Source organism: Hemitrygon akajei, chromosome 8, assembly GCF_048418815.1.
Source record: "Hemitrygon akajei chromosome 8, sHemAka1.3, whole genome shotgun sequence".
Lineage (NCBI taxonomy): Eukaryota > Metazoa > Chordata > Chondrichthyes > Myliobatiformes > Dasyatidae > Hemitrygon > Hemitrygon akajei.
In genome coordinates, this window is record NC_133131.1 from 140,270,326 (window position 1) to 140,290,307 (window position 19,982).

General features: G+C 41.7%; 1 protein-coding gene across 1 annotated transcript in view; it reads left to right on the forward strand.

Annotated features, from left to right (window-relative positions):
• The first annotated feature begins 12,137 nt into the window (after nt 1-12,137).
• The window catches only part of mtpap (mitochondrial poly(A) polymerase), a 44,744-nt gene continuing 36,899 nt past the window's right edge, over nt 12,138-19,982 (forward strand). Inside the window, exon 1 of the mRNA XM_073054751.1 lies at nt 12,138-12,286. Coding sequence (XP_072910852.1) covers nt 12,160-12,286 — 127 coding nt within the window. The 5' untranslated portion in view covers nt 12,138-12,159. The remainder of the gene's footprint in view (nt 12,287-19,982) is intronic.

Below are 19,982 nucleotides of genomic sequence, written 5' to 3' on the forward strand. Positions count from 1 at the left end.
AAGACCACCATCAACATAGAAATACCTTTCTATATACCTCTGTGCTTTGGTCCTGAATTCCCTCTCTCCTTTGATAGCTGTCCTCTTCAGGCTATAGATTGCCACAACTGGTGAGGGACAGTTTCCAAATCCATGAACTCTCCTGTGGTCCTCCAGAATCTAGTTGTCTTGCGGTCACAAAACCACAAGAATATCGATAATCCTTTCTCACTAGGAAGCTGTGGAACATTTAATCGATGCCTGCCATCACTGTGATAGACTCAGTTCTGAAGCACATGAGGACCCCGAGCAGACTTATTGAGGTCTGGACCCCGCAAGAGGATATTGTTCTGTGATATGCCTTTGAACTGTTCATTTGAATCAAAGAAAATTTGTATTTTAGCAGGTTTCTGGGAGTTAAACTCCAAAGCTGGGCAAATACCAGTTTTCTTTGTTGGGATCCAGTGGAGGAGCCACATCACCATGAATCTTTCTGCAGAGTCTCTCCATGAACTCCACATAGTGACCTCTCATTTCTGGTTTCCTTCTCAATGTGCAGCTAAGGGCCTGCTCTCTGTTGTTTGGTAGGAGAGCAGAAAGGAAGAGGAGCCACATAACTAGCCTTTGCAAAACTCTGTTCATGATTCGAAGGAAGACCTCTTCATCAATGGAAGGCACCAGCTTATAAACATCTTCCGAGCGACAGCGTTAAGTATGTCAGTGTGTTTGGTTTGCTTACATACAATCTTCTCGTTTATACAGATTCTACTCTCACACAGTCTGAAATAACTTGGGTGCCCATGACGTTAATCTTAGCCTTTCCACCATCTGCTTCAAATCGGATCAAAATTAACCTGCGTAGAAAATGATATAAAAAGCAGCTTATATACAGGAAGCGATGTTCATACAAAACAAACTGCACCTCTAAAGATCAGTACACTAGTGGTATGGGACCTAAAGCTCCTGTACCTTCTACCTGATGGTCGCAGGATGAAAAGAGAATGGCCAGGATGGTGGGGTCCTCAGTGATGGATGTTTCTTTCTTGTGGCAGTGGTTTTTGGAGATGTTCTCAACAGTGGGGAGGGTTTTCCTGTGATGAACTGGGCTGTATCCACCACTTTTTTGTAGGCCACTTTTACATCCTCCTTATCTTAGAAAGTGAAGAGAAAGAATCAACAGCCAGAACATTAAATGCCAAAAGGTCAGTTCCTAGCCTACTTTAGACCATAACAACATAGGAGCAGAATTAAACCATCGAGTCTGGTCTGCCACTCCCTCATGGCTGATTTATTAACCCTCTCAACCCCATCCTCCTGCTTCTCCCTGTAACTTTTGACACCCTTACTGATTTAGGGTCCTGTTAACCTCCGCTTTAAATATACGTATTCAATGACTTGTCCTCTACAGATCTGTAGCAATGAGTTCCACAGATTCAAAACCCTTTGGCTAAAGAAATTCTTCCTCATCTCTATTATAATGGGATGTCCTTGTATTCTGAGATTATGCCCTCTGGTCTAGATTTCGCCACTATAGGAAACTTCTTCTGGGCCTTTCAATATTCTTTTGTCACTAGAATTTTCAGATGTTTGGTTCCAGTTCACTTTCTGGTAGATGACATCTGCTGGAGATAGGTGGTGAAGTACTTGGCCCTGACTTTCAAGAAGTACAGTAATTTCATTTTTATAACCTACATGCTGCCCTAGCTGGCATTGCTCAGGTTATTATGTTAGTGATAACGATATTCCCATTTATTTGCATGCAATTGCGGTTTAAAACACTCCAGTAAATGCAGAGTCATTTGAAGAATAATATCATTGGGGTTAAAGTTATGTATTTAATTAAAGACACCAATGAAATTGATAAGAAATATATAAACAAAAAACACATTTAGTATACTCAGATGCAGGGGGAGCTCTGCATTTCAGGCAGCATCTATGGAGAGGAGTGAACAGTCAGAGCTTTGGGCTAAGACTCTCTATCAGGACTGGAAAGGAAGGGTGAGGAAGCCGGAATAAGAAGATGGGGGAGGGGAAGGAGTACCAACTGGCAGGTGGTTGGTGAAGCCAAGCGAGGGGGAAGGCGGGTGGATGGGGCAGCAGGGTTTGCGGTCACATGCTGGGAGGGGACGTGTGGAAAAGGCGAAGAAGGAATTTAATAGGAGAGGACTGTGGACCATGGGAGAGGGGGGAGGAGGAGGGCATCAGAGGAGGGGATGGGTATGTGTATAGAAGAGCAGGGACAAGACGGGAGCCAGAATAGGGAATAGAAAAAGAGACGAGGGAGTGGAGAAAATCACTGGAAACTAGAGAAAACTATTCTATTTCTGGAGTTATAAGAATGTACCTACTGTATGCACAATGTTTAAATTTACCTTAAGTGCTTCTAATTATACAATATTTCTTTTTTTGGAATTACATATAAAAATGTATATATTACATCTTTCTCCAGCTCTGGATCTAACAACGTTGAGTTTTGATATTAAGGCCAACTCCCTCACTGACACTCCCCCATTGACTGTATGCCTTTACCTGAGTAATTCCATAAGTGCCTTGTTAATACTCATAGCAAAACTAAGGGTGAAGCAGGGAATCGAAATGCTTGAATTGAAAAGGTAGATCAGCTGGGATAATTGGTTCTAAAGGTATAAAATCTTTCACAGCAGCATTTCAAGGCATTATAGTAGCCTCAATTACATCTGCTAGTGATTTATTGAACTGGCGATCTTATGCAGCTGCAGCTGGACAGGAGGAAGAGTATAGGAAACTGATACAGGACTTTGTGATATGGTGCAACTCAAACTACCTGCGTCTCAATATCACCAAGACCAAGGAGATGGTGGTGGACTTTAGGAGATCTAGGCCTCATATGGAGCCAGTGATCATTAATGGAGAATGTGTGGAGCAGGTTAAGACCTACAAGTATCTGGGAGTACAGTTAGATGAGAAGCTAGACTGGACTGCCAACACAGATGCCTTGTGCAGGAAGGCACAGAGTCGACTGTACTTCCTTAGAAGGTTGGCGTCATTCAATGTTTGTAGTGAGATGCTGAAGATGTTCTATAGGTCAGTTGTGGAGAGCGCCCTCTTCTTTGTGGTGGCGTGTTGGGGAGGCAGCATTAAGAAGAGGGACGCCTCACGTCTTAATAAGCTGGTAAGGAAGGCGGGCTCTGTCGTGGACAAAGTACTGGAGAGTATAACATCAGTAGCAGAGCGAAGGGCGCTGAGTAGGCTACGGTCAATTATGGAAAACCCTGAACATCCTCTACATAGCACCATCCAGAGACAGAGAAGCAGTTTCAGCGACAGGTTGCTATCGATGCAATGCTCCTCAGACAGGATGAAGAGATCAATACTCCCCAATGCCATTCGGCTTTACAATTCAACCGCCAGGAGTAAGATATGTTAAAGTGCCGGGGTTAGGACTCAATGTATTTAAGTAAACTACTTAAGAACTTTTTAAAAGCTATTATTAATGCTTTTTGAGAGGGTGATTTTAGATGCATATCATATTTTTACTGAGTTAAGTATTGTATGTAATTAGTTTTGCTACAATAAGTGTATGGGGCATTGGAAAAAATGTTGAATTTCCCCATCAAATAAAGAATAAAGTATCTATCTATCTATCTATCTATCTATCTATCTATCTATAATATTAGTGGAGTATTATTCCTGAGTAGTATAATTGCAGATCCTTATTTTAGTTCAGGGTTATGTGATGGTACACCAGGTGGTAACAGAGAGTTTTAAAAAGTCAACAGAAAACTGAAGAGCTTTATCAACATCTGTCAAACTGTCTAAACATTTATATCGTATAGCTCCTCCTCGCTGACGATCAACACTGGCGCACCTCAGGGGTGTGTGCTTAGCCCACTGCTCTACTCTCTATATACACATGACTGTGTGGTGAGGCATAGCTCAAATACCATCTATAAATTTGCTGACGATACAACCATTGTTGGTAGAATCTCAGGTGATGACGAGAGGGCGTACAGGAGTGAGATATGCCAACTAGTGGAATGGTGCCGCAGCAACAACCTGGCACTCAACGTCAGTAAGACGAAAGAGCTGATTGTGGACTTCAGGAAGGGTAAGACGAAGGAACACATACCAATCCTCACAGAGGGATCAGAAGTGGAGAGAGTGAGCAGTTTCAAGTTCCTGGGTGTCAAGATCTCTGAGGATCTAAACTGGTCCCAACATATTGATTTAGTTATAAAGAAGGCAAGACAGAGGCTATACTTCATTAGGAGTTTAAAGAGGTTTGGCACGTCAAAAAATATACTCAAAAACTTCTATAGATGTACTGTGGAGAGCATTCTGACAGGCTGCATCACTATCTGGTATGGAGGGGCTACTGCACAGGACCGAAAGAAGCCGCAGAAGCTCATAAATCTATCAGCTCCATCTTGAGCACTAGCCTACAAAGTACCCAGGCCATCTTCAGGGAGCGGTGTCTCAGAAAGGCAGCGTCCATTATTAAGGACCTCCAGCACCCAGGGCATGCCCTTTTCTCACTGTTACCATCAGGTAGGAGGTACAGAAGCCTGAAGGCACACACTCAGTGATTCAGGAACAGCTTCTTCCCCTCTGCCATCTGATTCCTAAATGGACATTGAACCCTTGAACACTACCTCACTTTTTAAAATATACAGTACTTCTGTTTTTTGCATGTTTTAAAAACTATTCAATATATGTATACTGTAAGTGATTTACTTATTTATTATTATTATTATTATTATTATTTTATTTATTATTATTTTCTCTTCTATACTATGTATTGCATTGAACTGCTGCTGCTAAGTTAACAAATTTCATGTTAATGCCGGTGATAATAAACCTGATTCTGATTCTCCAGGAAACTTCAAACGAGAATATTTACACTTGTTGGTGATAAAATGGTTCTTGCACCAGATCAAGAGGTGAATTAACAATTCAACTTAAGCTTTCCATTGAAGTCATTCCTGTTGAGATTTTGTGTTCAATTTCCCCATTCCTAATTTGAGTAAATTAGTGGCAAAATGTTTTGCAGATGAATCACCTGTCAAATTCACTTACATATTGGTTTTCGAATGTAATCATTTAACATTTTCCAAAATACCTGTGGGGTTTTAGATCATCTATTATAGGATCTTGTGGAATAACTGGCAGGTGCTTGAAGAAAATCTCCAGCTGGCACTAAAGGAACACCTCGTGTTATTTTATTAATATCCTGCAGTCTTGCCATATTTGAATCTATTGCTTCATTGGTTGCTTTGTGAGCTTCTGTACATTTATCCTTGTCACAAAAACAAAGGAGCTGGTTGTGGACTACAGGAGTAATGGAGACAGGCTATTGACATCAATGGATCTGGGGTTGAGAGGGTGACCAGTTTTAAGTTCCTCAGAGTACACATCATCAAGGATCTCACATGGTCTGTACATACTGACTGTGTGGTGAAAAAAGCACTACAGTGCCTCTTTCACCTCAGACAGTTGAAGAAGTTTGGTATGAGTCCCCAGATCCTAAGGACTTTCTACAGGGGTACAATTGAGAACATCCTGACAGGCTGCATCACTGACTGGTATGGGAAGTGTACTTCTCTCAGTCGCAGAACTCTGCAGAGAGTGGTGCAGACAGCCCAATGCATCTGTAAATGTGTTCAGGACATTTACAAAGACAGGTGTGTAAAAAGGGCCCAAAGGATCATTGGGGACCCAAGTCACTCCAACCACAAACTGTTCCAACTGCTATCATCTGGGAAACGGTACCGCAGCATAAAAGCCAGGACCAACAGGTTCCGGGACAGCTTCTTCCACCAGGCCATCAGACTGATTAGTTCATGTTGATACAATTGTATTTCTACGTTATATTGATTGTCCTGTTGTACGTACTAATTATTGCAAATTACTATGAATTGCACATTTAGACGGAAACATAACGTGAAGATTTTTACTCTTCATGTATGTGAAGGATGTAAGTAATAAAGTCAATTCAATTCACACTTGTCAAATTTAAAAGATGTATAAAATCCAAATGTGCAGCACTCCTCCATGTCAGAAGTTTGGACACAATACATGATATGACTTCAAACAAAAACCAAACAGATAATAATATGGAAATTTCTTCCTAATCCATCAGAAGCATCCAAAGAAAAGTGATTCTTTGGTCATTGTAAACAACCCTGTAAACTATTAAAGGTATCTCTTTGCCATCTCATTAAACTAGGTTCTGAATCTAAGATATTATTGTCTAACGAATCGCTGACAGAAACTCAGTGTAGAAATTTTCAATTTCACTCTGTGGTTCAGGTAGACCAAAGATATTTAAATCAGGTCCACCCACATATTTATTAACTCAAAACAGATATGAAAAAAAAACTCACCAACTTTCAAGGGGGGAAATTTAAATTAGGCCTCCATATCCCTATGTTATGCTTAACTTTGGACATCACGGTGGCATAGTAGTTAGCTCAATGTTATTACAGCTTGGGGTGTTCAGAAGTTTGGAATTCAGTTCTGGCACCGTCTGTAAGGAATTTGTATGTTCTCTCCATGAACCAGGTGGGTTTCCTCCAGGTGCTACAGTTTCCTCCCACATTGTCATTGTGAATGGTCCTATGATTAGGGTGGTGTTATATTGGTAGGTTGCTGGGTGGTGTGACTTGTTTGGTAGGAAGGGCCTGTTCCGCATTGTTTCTCTAAACAAAAAAATAACTAGACACAAAGCTTCAGATTTCCAGGGAGCATTTTATTTTATTATATGTCATTAGATGCAACACCAACAGAGTCTAATGATTTCATTTGATTCTTGAGAAATTTACTTTCATTTCCTTCTGTCCTCATAAACTGCATATAATATTTTACAAGATCTTGATAGATCGTCAATATCTGCACAATTTTCTTACTCTGCCTCCACATTTCTTTAACATCTCCAACTGTAAAACAGTGGTAACTCTCATGTAATTTAACTTCCCTGTCTTTACCACCAAGAAGGCAAAGAAAAACCCTTGCAATCTTACATTAAATTCAAAAATAATTAATAAATACTTTCAAGTGGCTCCTATTGCATCATTAATATGAACCAAAATTCTACCCAGTCAATTATATTCATGGTTACTACAAAGTACCATAATCAACAAAGTGACAAATACTGGACAACACGAGGAAATCTGCAAATGCTAGAAATTCAAACAACACACACAAAATACTGGTGGAATGCAGCAGGCCAGGCAGCATCTATAGGAAGAAGCACAGTCGATGTTTCGGGCTGAGACCCTTCGTCAGGACTAACTGAAAGAAGAGGTAGTAAGAGATTTGAAAGTGGGAGTGGGAGGGGGAGATCTGAAATGATAGGAGAAGACAGGAGGGGGAGGGATAAAGCTAAGAGCTGGAAAGTTGATTGGTGAAAGTGATACAGAGCTGGAGAAGGTAGAGGATCATGGGACGGGAGGCCTAGGGAGAAAGAAAGGGGGAAGGGAGCACCAGAGAAAAAGAGAAAAAAGAGAGAGATAAAAAGGGGGGGGGGAATAATAAATAAATAAGGGATGGGGTAAGAAGGGGAGGAGGGGCATTAACGGAAGTTAGAGAAATCAATGTTCATGCCATCAGGTTGGAGGCTACCCAGATGGAATATAACGTGTTGTTCCTCCAACCTGAGTGTGGCTTCATCTTGACAGTAGAGGAGGCCATGGATAGACATATCAGAATGGGAATGGGACGTGGAATTAAAATGTGTGGCCACTGCGAGGTCCTGCTTCCTCTGGCGGACAGAGTGTAGGTGTTCAGCGAAACGGTCTCCCAGTCTGCGTCGGGTCTCACCAATATATAAAAGACCACACCGGGAGCACCGGACGCAGTATACCACACCAGCCAACTCACAGGTGAAGTGTCGCCTCACCTGGAAGGACTGTCTGAGGCCCTGAATGGTGGTGAGGGAGGAAGTGTAAGGGCAGGTGTAGCACCTGTTCCATTTACAAGGATAAGTGCCAGAAGTGAGATCGGTGGGAAGGGATGGGGGGGAGACGAATGGACAAGGGAGTCGCGTAGGGAGTGATCACTGTGGAAAGCAGTAGAGGAGGGGAGGGAAAGATGTGCTTGGTGACGGGATCCCAGAGTATCTGTTTATTTTATATTAGTTGGAAAGTACATTGACTGATTCTGGGAGAACATCACAATTTTTGCTCAGAACAGTACATGGATTTTTAAAAAAAAAACAACCCAAGACCGTCAATGGCTCTTAGAAAAACAATTCCATGAATTGCCCTCCACAAAAACTTTCACAAATGTCGCGCTATTAAATCTAAGCTATGACTCGCAATTTTTTGTTTGTTCCCAATTAAACTTTCTATCCATTCTGCCATTGTCTTTAATCAGAATCAGAATCAGAATCAGACTTTAATCGCCAAGTACCTATGCACATGCAAGGAATTTACTTCCGGCAGTTGTTGTCTCTCTGCTCATAACAATAATAATGATAAATATAAATGAAAATATAGATTATTCATACAGGTAGTGCAATCCAAGTAATAGTTAGCCGACAGTTAACCGGCAGTTAACTGTTCAGCAAAGTGACCGCAGTAGGGAAAAAACTTCTCCAGTGCCTATTAGTCTTAGTCTGGAGGGATCTGAAGCGCCTACCAGATGGAAGCAGATCAAACAGTCCGTGCGCAGGATGGGAGGAGTCCTTTATGATACTCAGAACTTGAATGGAATAATTGTTTCCTTTGTGATCTCTTACCTGTGCCTTTTGAAAACATTCACCAATCTACGGTACTCTATTGACTTCCATGTAACCTATTATTTCCACACATAAGTGTTACACTTTATTATGGTAATTGGTTTTGCCTTCCTAAGTGAATATTCATTTTATTGGTTATTATGTCTCCTGGAAACTTTCAGTGCTTCCACAATTCTATATCGTTATTTGTTTGTATTTAATGAACAGTTATGGTATCCTGCTTTCAGAAAAAAACTGTCAGATAGAAAGAATTATTGAAATATTGTGCCAACTTCTCTTGATAGAATTCCATTCTTTGCACCTCAGCAAATAAAGCAGCCCTTGCCTGCATGCAACATGACCTAGACAATATTCAGACACTGACTCAAAACAGTCAAGTAAAATTTGTTTCATGGAAGTACCAGAAATAACCATCATCAACATCTACCCCTGACATTACCATTGCTAGGTCAGAACTTCTACCAAGAGATTTTCCTGTCAAGCATCTCCCTACATCTCTGCTTGTTGTGCAGAGTTGTGCCAGCACTGTACATCCACAATTCAATGCCCACGTGGCTCATTAGTCACAGCATACACCAACAACTTCCCAAGGTCAATCAGGGATGGGTAATGGATGCTAGCATTGGCAATGATGCTCAGTTCCCCCATAGATGACTCAATATAACAGATTATCTTCAAAGTTAGGCTTTTCCTAAATACCATTTAGCCATTTTTCTCTGTTTAGTATAAATACTTTATAGCAGATTTTAAAAAAATTTCTTGCTTCTCAGAACATTAGATCTGAAAGCTTTCCATTTTTCTTCCATTATTTTATATTCACACTTGCCCCCAGCAATGTTAGGCTGGCCTGCTCTGTGACTTACTTACATCCATCATTTCAACTTCTAAAAAGGCTGTCTTTGATCAATTCCTAATTCCCTTATCAAACTTCCTATTATATAGCTGTCCTGCAATATTCACTCTTTCCAACAAACTGAATTTGAAACAGATTATCTAGTTGGCATTACTGTTGATCTTATGACTTTGTTATGATGAACTATTTCCCATAATACAAGAGTGACTAACTTGTTTGCTGAACTGCTTAGATATTCTGAAGTTGGGAAAGGACAAAGCAAATACTTTTCCTTTCTTTCATAGTTAATGTCATGAATTAAAAAGGGCCACTTTCACACCCAGTTCATAACCTTTGCCAGCACCCTCTTTTCTCTCATTCAACCAATACAAGGTCAATCCTTCTCTTAAACTCTTTGCTCTGCAATAGATCCGTTAGCTGCCTGAGACCCACTTCATCTCTCCCTCATTTCTTTCAAAATCCTTATTGATGCTTGGGCTTTCCTTTATAATTTCATTGTTCTACATTTTTGCATTATAGAATCATATAAAATTGACGATAAAAATGGTGCTTTGGCCAATTGCATCTGTCTTGTCTGAAAGGGAGCTAACTTCATCTAATCCCACTTTTGAATTGTAGATATGTAGCCCAGCAGGTCACAGTTCATCACATATCTATCCAGGCACTTAGTAAATGTGATGAAGGTTTTTGCTTGTACTATTGATTAATATTATTATCTTGAGGTCTCTCCATTCTACTGAGTGACCTACTTCCACTAATATCACCAAACCTTTCCACTAATTACATCAGATTCATTGTTTTTGAACCTTTCGCTAATTCCTTGCAATCATGTTCCCAGTAATATGATGATCAGATATGTATGCAGTACTCAGTTTGTGTTTCCTTAAGGTCGTTGTAGCCGGGGGTAGTAATGGGGACAAGTTCCCACTACCTATTAAACACTCCCAATGGTGTACACCTAAAATTGCCAAGTCCAGCTCCTGGCCTTCACGTGTGGCTTAGTTAATAAGCCTGACAGAACTGTTTCTACTGACAGGAGAAGGGGCAAAGGTGGGTTACTCGTGCCTTAAAACCTGTCACTTCTGGCAGATGGTGCTCATCGGCCATGGTTGGCAGCTCATCTAGGAGAAGGAAAACTCTGATCTCAAACCTCTGCTGCCTTGCAGTTATACCCACTCATGGGGAAGGCTTCAGGAGTAAACCCAGAGGGAAAAATCCAGAGCTGAAGTCCCTAAAACAGTCCTACATTGGGTTTAATGCTGACTGGCAACTCCTGTGACGCTTCTGATAACAAAATATATCGGTCTCTGACTTTCCTTTGAGTCTGTGGAGAGGTTGAGCTTGTTACATGGGCAACAGCTTGTTACCCATATTGTACTGTCCAGGCTTGCATATTCAGACAGCAAGGACACAATATCCATAGTCAATTATGACCGACGAAAGCCTCAACCAACCAACCATAACTCAATCGGTAGTATAACCTGCGTATCAGACAGTTCTGGCATGATCATCCTGGTCCTTTATCTATGTCTTGGCTTATTGGGAATTCAATCCCAATTGTTTTATTAACTACCATACACAGGCTTCTTTAATAATCTGTGAATATGACACTCCAAAGTTTCTTTATTTCTTAAGTTTCTTTATTTCTTTATATGTTGAGAGTTCTCAACAAAAAAAGTCTTGAAGAAAGGTTTCGGTCTAAAACGTCGACTGTTTTCTCTTTTCCATAGGTGCTGCCTGGCCCACTGAGTTCCTCCAGCATTTTGTGTGTGTTGTTTTAGATTTCTAGCATCTGCACATTTTATTTTGTTTGTGGAACTTTAAATGATAACTGTTTTTCTTTCTCACGGATATTGCTTAACCTAGAATTTCTAGCATATGTTTTTTTCTGCATTTCCATTATTGAGAAATGTTTTGCCACTTTTCTTAAATGAAACATTGAAGAAGTTCTTTTCCTTTTGATGAGATTTCTACTTCTTTCCATTACCTTGTTCAGCTGCATGTTGTACATTTGCTTCCTTCTTGTTTTTACTGAACTCATTTCCACAGCCACAACTCTTTCTTTAGTTAATGTTTCTGGCTTTGACTTACACCTCATGGATTCAGTTGAAATTCCATCTTTCAAATTACAGATCCAGCCAAGATTACAGGCAAATTCGATGTATTCAGAATTTCTCAAATCACTCTGCATTACGAGATCTACCCGAGTACCACAAACATGGCCTTGCTAGCTCTCTCTAATAGCTATTTTTAAAACCCTTTTCTGGCTCAAGCTCTTTTATTAAATTGTTCTGGGGGTGGGGAAGAGAAGCGTGGAGATAAAACCAGATCGAGTAAAGGAGACTTTTAATTGAATAGGGCTCCATTCCTCAAACATATGTTTGTATCCGGTACTTCAACAAATAAATGCTCCTTACTTTCAGATATTAAACATTGTTTCTGCTGAATGAGCATCAGTTTGAGGCGTTAACAGTGTCTCTTTCCGTGAAAGCTGCCTGGTCTGCCGAGCATTTCGAGGATTTTCTGATGCTCTTGAAGGCGAGCCGAGAAATATTTCGGCCCCTGCAGCAGCCCGTACCGCTTGTGCGCAGGCGCAGTGGCGCTAGCGAAGATGGCGAACTGTGTGTGGTTACACGGGCTGAAGGCGGCGGAGCGGCGGCTGTGGCCTGGCCGCTTCTGCAGGAGAAGCAGTAGCTCGGCCAAGGCAGCGCCTGTCGTGGATGGCGGCCAGGAACCAGGTGACGGTTAAATCTCGAGCAGAATGTACACGTCAAGCGGTTCGCTTGGGACCTTGAGCCTGTTCTTTGGTTTGGGTCAGGGGAGGATGGAGTCAGGGAGTCCTTGAGGATCCGGGAATGGCGGCAAAGTAATGGGCTTAGGAGGGAGAGTTAGGGTGGATATGAGGGGGAGGGAGGGAAGGACGGAGGCATCCGTAGGAAGACGTGGGTTGGGAGATCACAGGGCGTAACTTACATCAGCAGTAAACATGACGGACAGGTCAGGAGGCCATCAATTTGGGTCGGGTCTACGTGTATTATTGTCCATTTCCAAGAATGAGGTTTCGGGGTACTCGTAGGCACATAATAAAGTACCCAAAGACAGCATGGTTTCCTTAAGGGAAATATTTGCATGACAAATCCATTGGAATTCTTTGAGGAAATAGTAGACAAGATAGTCAAAGGAAACTTATATATTTAGATTTTCTGATGGCCTTTGACTTACATGATGCTGCTTAACAAGATAAGAGCCCCTAGTATTGCAGGAATGTATTAGTATGGGTAGAAGATTGGCTGACTGGTAGAGGCAAAGGCTGGGAATAAAGGAGACCTTTTCAGGTTTGCTGCCAGTGACTAGTTCTGTAGGGGTCGGTATTTGGATTCCTCTTCATGTTTTGTCATTGATGGCTTTGTAGCCAAGTTCTCAGACAACACGAACGTAGGTAGAGGAGCAAGTAGCATTGAGTAGGCAGGGAGTCTGAAAAGGACTTTTTTTGCATTGCACAGTCCCAAGAAACAACCAGGTTGCTTGGAGGGAGAGGGTGTTTAAAAGAAGCGAGTGAGGACAGTTGCCACATTTTGCTTGCCACAGCCCCAAGGGGACATTGGATTGCACATAATTAGGCACTTGGCAAGGACCAATTTAAAAACAATTTAGATTTAAGTGGAGCAGCCATTGATAGATGGATTGATAATTTATTGATCCCAAAGGAAATCAGTGTCACAGTAGCATTACAAATGGACTGATAGACAAATAAACAAATTATGAGGGAAGGAAGAAAGAATTAAAAAATAAATTACCTCAGTCTAACAGGTGGGGGAGGGGTCATCACTTCCCTGACTATAGGTTGGCTCAGTATAGAGCCTAATGTTCGAGGGTATGAATGACCTTATATCATGCTCTTTGGAGTAGTGCAGTTGTCTTAGTCTATTATTAAAAGTGCTCCTCTGTTCAGGCAAGGTGGCATGCAGTGGGTGAGAAACATTGTCCAGAATTGGCAGGATTTTCCATAGGGTCCTTTAGAAACATAGAAAATAGGTGCAGGAGTAGGCCATTCGGCCCTTCGAGCCTGCACCGCCATTCAGTATGATCATGGCTGATCATCCAACTCAGAACCCTGTACCTGCTTTCTCTCCATACCCCCGATCCCTTTAGCCACATCTAACTTCCTCTTAAATATAGCCAATGAACCGGCCTCAACTGTTTCCTGTGGCAGAGAATTCCACAGATTCACCACTCTCTGTGTGAAGAAGTTTTTCCTCATCTCGCTCCTAAAAGGCTTCCCCTTTATCCCTAAACTGTGACTCCTCGTTCTGGACTTCCCCAACATCGGAAACAATCTTCCTGCATCTAGCCTGTCCAATCCCTTTAGAATTTTATACATTTCAATAAGATCCCCCCTCAATCTTCTAAATTCCAGTGAGTATAAGCCTAGTCGATCCAGTCTTTCTTCACATGAAAGTCCTGCCATCCTAGGAATCAATCTGGTGAACCTTCTCTGTACTCCCTCTGTGGCAAGAATGTCTTTCCTCAGATTAGGGGACCAAAACTGCACACAATATTCTAGGTGCGGTCTCACCAAGGCCTTGTACAACTGCAGTAGAACCTCCCTGCTCTTGTACTCAAATCCTTTTGCTATGAATGCCAACACACCATTTGCCTTTTTCACCGCCTGCTGTACCTGCATGCCCACCTTCAATGACTGGTGTACAATGACACCCAGGTCTCGTTGCATCTCCCCTTTTCCTAATCGGCCACCGTTCAGATAATAATCTGTTTTCCTGTTCTTGCAACCAAAGTGGATAACCTCACATTTATCCACATTAAATTGCATCTGCCATGAATTTGCCCACTCACCTAACCTATCCAAGTCACCCTGCATCCTCTTAGCATCCTCCTCACAGCTAACACCGCCACCCAGCTTCGTGTCATCTGCAAACTTGGAGATGCTCCATTTAATTCCCTCGTCTAAATCATTAATATATATTGTAAACAACTGGGGTCCCAGCACTGAGCCTTGCGGTACCCCACTAGTCACTGCCTGCCATTCTGAAAAGGTCCCGTTTACTCCCACTCTTTGCTTCCTGTCTGCCAACCAATTCTCTATCCACATCAATACCATACCCCCAATACTGTGTGCTTTAAGTTTGCACACTAATCTCCTGTGTGGGACCTTGTCAAAAGCCTTTTGAAAATCTAAATATACCACATCCACTGGCTCTCCCCTATCCACTCTACTAGTTACATCTTCAAAAAATTCTATAAGATTCGTGAGACATGATTTTCCTTTCACAAATCCATGCTGACTTTGTCCGATGATTTCACCTCTTTCCAAATGTGCTGTTATCACATCTTTGATAACCGACTCTAGCATTTTCCCCCACCACCGATGTCAGACTCACTGGTCTATAATTCCTCAGTTTCTCTCTCCCTCCTTTCTTAAAAAGTGGGGTTACATTAGCCACCCTTCAACCCTCAGGAACTAATCCAGAATTAAGGAGTTTTGAAAAATTATCACTAATGCATCCACTATTTCTTGGGCTATTTCCTTAAGCACTCTGGGATGCAGACCATCTGGCCCTGGGGATTTATCTGCCTTTAATCCCTTCAATTTACCTAACACCACTTCCCTACTAACATGTATTTCCCTCAGTTCCTCCATCTCACTAGACCCTCGGTCCCTTACTATTTCCGGAAGATTATTTATGTCCTCCTTAGTGAAGACAGAACCAAAGTAGTTATTCAATTGGTCTGCCATGTCTTTGTTCCCTATGATCAATTCACCTGTTTCTGACTGTAAAGGACCTACATTTGTCTTGACCAATCTCTTTCTTTTCACATATCTATAAAAGCGTTTACAGTCAGTTTTTATGTTCCCTGCCAGCTTTCTCTCATAATCTTGTTTTCCCTTTCCTAGTTAAGCCCTTTGTCCTCCTCTGCTGGTCTCTGAATTTCTCCCAGTCCTCAGGTGTGCGGCTTTTTTTTGCTAATTTATATGTTTCTTCTTTGGACTTGATACTGTCCCTAATTTCCCTTGTCAGCCACGGGTGCACGACCTTCCCTGGTTTATTCTTTTGCCAAACTGGGATGAACAATTGTTGTAGTTCATTCATGCGATCTTTAAATGCTTGCCATTGCATATCCTCCGTCAACCCTTGAAGTATCATTTGCCAGTCTATCTTAGCTAATTCACGTCTCATACCTTCAAAGTTACCCTTCTTTAAGCTCAGAACCTTTGTTTCTGAATTAACTACGTCACTTTCCATCTTAATGGAGAATTCCACCATATTATGGTCACTCTTACCCAAGGGGCCGCACACGACAAGATTGCTAACTAACCCTTCCTCATTGCTCAATACCCAATCTAGAATGGCCTGCTCTCTAGTTGGTTCCTCGTCATGTTGGTTCAGAAAACCATCCCGCATACATTCCAAGAAATCCTGCTCCTCAGCACCCGTACCAATTTGGTTCACCCAATCTATATGTAGATTGAAGTCACCCATTCTAACTACTGTTCCTTTATTGCACGCATTTCTAATTTCCGGTTTAATGCCATCCCCAACCTCACTACTACTGTTAGGTGGCCTGTACACAACTCCCACCAGCGTTTTCTGTCCCTTAGTGTTATGCAGCTCTACCCATATCGATTCCACATCCTCCAGGCTAATGTCCTTCCATTCTATTGCGTTAATCTCCTCTCTAACCAGCAATGCTACCCCACCTCCTTTTCTTTCCTGTCTATCCCTCCTGAATATTGAATATCCCTGGATGTTGAGCTCCCATCCTTGGTCACCCTGGAGCCATGTCTCTGTGATCCCAACTATATCATATTCATTAATAACTATCTGCACGTTCAATTCATCCACCTTGTTACGAATGCTCCTCACATTGACGCACAAAGCCTTCAGGCTTGTTTTTACAACACTCTTAGCCCTTATACAATTATGTTGAAAAGTGGCTCTTTTTGCTTTTTGCCCTGGATTTGCCTGCCTGCCACTTTTACTTTTCACCTTACTACTTTTTGCTTCTACCCTCATTTTACACTCCTCTGTCTCTCTGAACTTGTTCCCAACCCCCTGCCACATTAGTTTAAAGCCTCCTGAACAGCAGTAGCAAACACTCCCCCTAGGAAATTGGTTCCAGTCCAGCCCAGGTGCAGACTGTCCTGTTTATACCGTTCCCACCTCCCCCAGAACTTTGTTCTATCACAGCTTCCATTGTGGGAGTGGGCGTTTTAAGTTTTGGTTCATTGAGACTTTGGTGAGGAGAGGCTAAGCCATAGGTTTTTTCCCCATTATTTATTTATTTGTTATTGGACATTTAGAGCAGTGGAATGCCAGACAGGGTAATGGAATGCACGCTTGTGGAATGTGGGAAGGTAGATAGATTGCCAGTGGCCTTGAAGGCTACACCTACAAGAAGTGCCCCAGCTGCAGCATCTAACAGACATATTAAGGAGCTGGGACTAGATGAACTCTGGAGCATTCAGGTGGCTGAGTGGTTGTTAGACATGAAATATGTGAGGTAGTTACACCCAAGGTGTAGGGCACAGCTAACTGAATGACCATTAGGAGGGAGAAAGGTGATAGGCAGCCAGTGCAGAGTACCCCAAGGTCTTTGTCCTCAACAATAGGTACAATGCTTTGGGTTGGGTGGGGTGGGGGGGGGGGGAATGGCCTTGCAGAGGAAAGCCACAGTGGTCAGGTCTCTGGTGCTGAGTCTTGCTCTCTGATTCAGTAGGGAAGTGGGGAGAGAGGAGATGAGCTGTAGTAATAGGGGATTCGTTGGTTAGGGAAACAAATGAGGTTCTGTGGATGAGAATGAGATTTCCGGATGATCTATTGCCTCTCAGGTGCCAGGGTCAGGGACATCTCGGATCAAGGTATTGCTCTTTCCTAAGTAGGTTCCTATGTGTGAAGAAGCTGTCTTGTATGCACTGCACGACTGCTGTCTCATTGAGGCCCTTTGTGTATTAGGTGGTCCAGTCGATATCAGAAAAATAGAAATCTTCCACTAGTCTGACGTTGCTGTTCTCACAACTATGTGCAAATTCATGACTCATTTTCTCCCTGAGTTCCTGTTAATTATGGGGTCTATGATATAGCCCTATCAAGGTGACCAGCCCCTTTTTATTTCTAAGGTCTCCCCGAACGGGTTGTTAGATGATCCCTCAAGATTATCTTCTCAAAGCACTGCTGTTATGTACACCTTTATCAAAAAGTAAACATCCCATCCACTCTTACCTGTTCCTCTGTCTTGCCTAAAGTATTGGTAACCTGGATTATTGAGCTGCCTGTCCTGTCCTCCTCTCAGCTACATTTCTGTTAAGGCCAGAATACCCCAGTCCCTCGGTTCAATCACTTTACATCTTGGAAATCTGTCCTGCCTTTTGTTAACTAAACCTCGGTCCTGAATGAGGCAAATAGAGTTTCACTCTGCACATTTAGCATTTATTCCCTTTTGCTAGTGCACCACAGTTGCAGTATTGTATAAGGTGCTCCACAATTCGTTAGAATTTTGACAATTTCCAAATCAATGATCACCAGCCAAAGAACAAGGGTACCAATCTTATGAGAACCTCAACTGCAAGTTTTCAGTGAAGCCATGATCCTTCCTTGAAATGTATTTACAATTATTCATTAAAGTTGTGAAAATATTGGAATTTCCCCGTATAACACCACTGACAATTTCTTCCCAGGCAGTTGTGCAGCATTAGGGATGACTTGCTTCTACTTTTCCCTGGGTTCTGTATGAGATGACTCAGATATAATGTTAAAACTTCCTGAATATGAGAAGATCCAACCTGATGTGAACCCCTGTTTGATTTTTTTTTACACAGTCAGCTTGGTACATTTCAACTGGTGAAGTTAACACAATGATCTTAAACATCTCAAACTACTTTTTTATTGTGAGACTAAACAAGTTAGCCTAAGATGGATAAAGTGTAGAACCAAAATAATACAACTGCCCACCAGCTTCAGCAATCATTCCTTCCGCCATGGCTGCATCATCTCATACCATAAGATGCATTGCAGCAACTTAGGAAAGCTTTGTTTACTGCATCCCCCAAATGTTTAGTTGCTTAGATGTGACTGAAATCTAAATGTTTTATAAAAATATATACGAGCCAACCCATATCAATTGTAAAGTTGCATTCTTTCGGGTATACTTGGATTTGGTAGCCAGGCTGAAGGTCACTGTTGAGGATCTGGGAACTCTGGTATAAGTAGAGCATGTGGATTTTGATGTGTGAGTAGTATACTGTGTACTCCAGTTACTGTTTGTGCATGGCCACAAAACTCAAGGCCTGTATAGTCTTTCTGGCTGCTGTTTCTCCTCCATTTTTGATGGTCAGGAACTAGATGTGATTTTGTAAAGACTTTACACTTTCACAGGGAGGTTTTCTTTGTTCTCCTGGAGTTCCCTTATCATGAATGAACACAGATTATTTATTCCAAAAGTCTGCTGTCTCTTAATTCCTATTTCTCTGTTCAGCTCTTTCAAGGTATTTACTATGTGCTCTCCAACTTTGGTTAGCTTGGGGAAAATCCTGTGAAATACAAGCAGAAATTTCTAACATTAAGGACACTGAAACCATTGACTAAACTTGCCACTGGAAAATATGATTTCCCAACCACTGATTTCATCTCTATCCGTAGGCTGTTTGGTTGATGACTACATAGGTTTTGGATATATCTCTACTAACACTGTGACTTTTTTGTTTCTCATTTCCAAAACATCACCGGATCCTGCCCCTGCTCATCTGCTGCTGACACCTTTAAGTTTTTATTACTTCAAATCCTCATTATTCTGGCACCCTGTATTATTTAACTCAACCCACCTGAAAATCTCTTGTTTTTTTGTACTCACTAAGTCTCATATGTTGGGGAATTCTCAAAGTTAAGTTTATTGTCATCTGCACAAGGATATGTGCGCTGGGGGAATGAAAAACTTATTTGTAGCAACATTACAGGCACCTGGCATCAGATACATAACAAAGGAGAGACATAAATTATGCAATATTATTCAAGAAAGAAACCAAACCCCTTTGTTCACTGAGCCACATAAAATTTTCAGCTTAATATTCACCCCACCTGACTGCCATGACCTTACCCCTTATCTTTAAAATATTCTCTGGCCTTTTGGCAATTCCTAATTCTAATCATTGTATCACCAGCATCCCAACACTTATCCTCTGGACATTTCTTTCTAAATCTTGCTGTTATTCCACCATCTGCGGAGTATTAGTAGCTCGGGTTGGCTATTTGGAAGTTTGGTTGATTGCCCTGCTCTTTTTGCTCCAGTGTTGTGCTACTTAATAGATTTTATTTAGAGCAGGTATCTAATCACCTGTCTCCATTTGTGGATTGAAAAGAAATGTGTTTGAGAATGCTCCTGTGAAGTGCCTTAGAAAATTAGGGTAATCTTAAGTTGTTG